This window comes from Zingiber officinale, chromosome 9A (genome assembly GCF_018446385.1).
Source record: "Zingiber officinale cultivar Zhangliang chromosome 9A, Zo_v1.1, whole genome shotgun sequence".
In the NCBI taxonomy this organism is placed as follows: Eukaryota; Viridiplantae; Streptophyta; class Magnoliopsida; order Zingiberales; family Zingiberaceae; genus Zingiber; species Zingiber officinale.
In genome coordinates this window covers 8,346,702-8,349,842 of record NC_056002.1, presented here as the reverse complement: position 1 = coordinate 8,349,842, position 3,141 = coordinate 8,346,702, and the positions used below count along the sequence as shown (strand labels likewise).

Genomic DNA, 3,141 nt, shown 5'->3' with positions numbered 1-3,141 from the left:
TGGAGTTCAACACTACTTCAAATTGAAAGTGTGGATGGGAGAGTGATGAAATTTCATGTACTTAACAACTAAGTCAGCCCTGATAAACTTTAACCAAACCAATAAATCCTATAAAAGAGAGATAATTGCCGGCAAATATCTCTGGCCAAAAGTTTTACTCTTTTCGGTGAATCTAGACTTTTTTAACCTTCTGAAATACAAATAGACTTTTTTTTAAAAGTTGGATGTTTAATTTACGTGAACTACTCATCGATTCAATTTTTCACCGACTAACCAGTAAATCGAGCCGGTACAAAGGGTTCCTTAACGCAGATTGCATCATCGATCTTATTATTAGAAAAAGCATACGGAAATACATATATAATGCCACGATCCATTGTAGTAATTAATAATTGATTGGCTTGCTGTGCAAGACGACGGTCTCAACGGTGAGTCCAGGGCCGAAGCCGAAGAGGACGCCCCAGTTGAAACCCTCGCCGGTGGTGGCCTTCCCCTCCTCCGCCGACTTGCGCCGCATCTCGTCCAGAATGAACAGAACACAGGCGCTGGACATGTTGCCGTACTCGCTGAGCACCTGCCGCGTCGCCGCCATTTTATCCTTCTCCAGCGCCAGCTTGGCCTCCACCTGGTCCAGGATGGCGGGCCCCCCCGGGTGGGCAATCCAGAAGATGGAGTTCCAGTCGTCGATCCCCAGCGGCGCGAACGCCTCCACCAGGCTCTTCTCGATGTTCTTGGAGATGAGCCCCGGCACGTCCTTGAGCAGGTGGAAGGTGAGTCCCACCTCCCGCAGGTGTCCGTCGATGGCCCCCTCCGAGTCCGGCAGGATCGTCTGGCTCGCCGACACCAGCTCGAACAGAGGCCGCTCTGTTTCCAGGTCCGGGTCCGCCCCCACGATCACCGCCCCTGCTCCGTCTCCGAACAGAGCCTGCCCCACCAGGCTGTCCAGGTGCGACTCCGACGGCCCGCGGAACGTCACAGCCGTGATCTCGGAGCACACCACCAGCACGCGCGCGCCGCGGTTGTTCTCCGCCAGGTCCTTGGCTAGGCGGAGCACCGTGCCGCCGGCGAAGCAACCCTGCTGGTACATCATGAAGCGGTTTACCGAGGGGCGGAGGCCGAGGAGCTTGGTGATCTGGTAGTCGGCGCCCGGCATGTCTACGCCGGAGGTGGTGCAGAAGATGAGGTGAGTGATCTTGGATTTGGGCTGCCCCCATTCCTTGATGGCCTTCGCCGCCGCCTCCTTCCCCAGCTTCGGCACTTCCACCACCACGATATCCTGCCGCTCGTCCAGCGACGGCTCCATGTACGCGCACATATTCGGGTTCTCACTCAGCATCTCCTCCGTCAGGTGCATGTATCGCTTCCGTATCATCGACTTGTCGCCTGAACTCAACAATTAATTAGGAATAAATCATATAATAACAAAATAAACATATGAATGAAAAATAGTAGCAACGAACGTACACATTCTTTTAAACTTCTCCTTGAGCTCAGTGAGGTGCTCGCTCTTGGTCATGCGGAAGTAGTAGTCAGCGTAATCAGCCTGGTAGACGACGTTGGCTGGAGTGGCCGTGCCGATGGCCAGAACTGTCGCCGGACCCTCCGCCCGCTGACTCCGTCGGATCTCCTGGACTTTGGCCATCTGAATATACACCTACCGCTGCACCGCCGTTTGCTGGAATCTACTACTTATGGGAGCTAGGTGAACAGACGGAGCGAGCAATTTATAGACACTGAGCAAGAGGAGTAGAGGACGCATGATTTGGCACGTCCGCTGGGTTCGGTTTGGTGCATCCGCACGCCACGTGGCTTACCGACTCTTCCCTTCGGGTTAGCTGGGATCTCGTGCCCAACGGCCGGTATCCTCACAGCTATGTTGTCCGACTAGGCAAACACAGATTTTAGTTAGATTTTCTAGCCGAAAAAGAAATCTATGAGAGCTTTTGTGTTGCCTTATGGCATAGTAGATTTATATAATTGAGATCAATTTCCGATGAAGTCGACTATCGACCAGCTGACCTATTTGATTTTATGATGTACTTCTTTAAAGATGACTATGCGATCAGTTACGTAGGACGTCCGGGATCTACTTATGATTTTTTTACTGAATACGAAAAATTTTAAGTAATATATATGATTTCGAAAATAACAATTAAAATAAAAACTTATATAATTAAGCATGATAAAAATAATCTAAAACCTATTACATTAAAATACAAATCAATACTGACACCCCATGTTCATAAAAATTAATTTAAGCATGAAATAATTTACTCAAATATTTCATAATATTCATTTTAATCTCAAAATAGCTGGCCATTTATTCGAGCAGTGGGTCTGATCGGTCACGTCAGTAACTGTAGTATTTTTTTTAAAAAAAAATACTTGATGATTGAATAAGATCTGAATACATGATTAAAAAAACTACACTTACTTTCTAAAATATCATTTTTTTTGGAAAACTCTACGCACTGTTCTGAAAGATAGCTGACCAGATCCGCTGGTATAGGAGAGAAGGCCCTTGCTCTTTCCTAGAATCCTAGGGTGTGGTGCCTGATCCACCCTGTTTAACAAGTGGGGAGCAAGACCTCCTTTGATAAAGAGAATCTTAGACCAGAGGGATCTCGCCTGCGCTAAATTTTGACCGATTAGCCATTGCAGGTTGTGTCAGACCGCGACCATGGCAATAATATTGCGGTCAGTGAAATCGCGGCCGTTCGCTGGCCATTGGGTCCTTGTACTCATTAAGAAAAAAAAAAAATTATGACCGTGCCACATCAGCAGTTCTTATAATCAGTTTCATGAATATAAGAGGTAAATATGGATACATAATTGAAAGTACATAGCCGGATGCTAACATCATGCAATGACACCTTGAAGATTAAACCCTATACCTCTTGGTCACGAAACCATGTGCCCTCAGTTTTTCAGATTTATCAGTGAGTTTTGGTCAAAACTGAAATAAGTGTTATCCATTGTTTATTTTGACTTCTCGAGGATGTTAAAATATAAAAAGAGAGAATCGTCAAAATTATCAACATTGGATCTGATATATATCATATCAGACCAAAAATAGGTCTGATATGGAATCATATCAAGTCCAACGTGAAAAATTTTAATAATTCTTTCCTATTATATTTT

General features: G+C 46.1%; 1 protein-coding gene across 1 annotated transcript; it reads right to left on the bottom strand.

Moving 5' to 3' along the window:
* Positions 1-299: 299 nt before the first annotated feature.
* Positions 300-1,697, bottom strand: LOC122020636 (chalcone synthase 2). Its single transcript, XM_042578641.1, has 2 exons — positions 1,465-1,697; positions 300-1,383 (listed from the first exon to the last, which is right to left on the bottom strand). Exons 1-2 carry the CDS (start codon positions 1,640-1,642, stop codon positions 386-388), a joined length of 1,176 nt encoding a protein of 391 aa, XP_042434575.1. The 5' UTR covers positions 1,643-1,697; the 3' UTR covers positions 300-385.
* Positions 1,698-3,141: the final 1,444 nt, after the last annotated feature.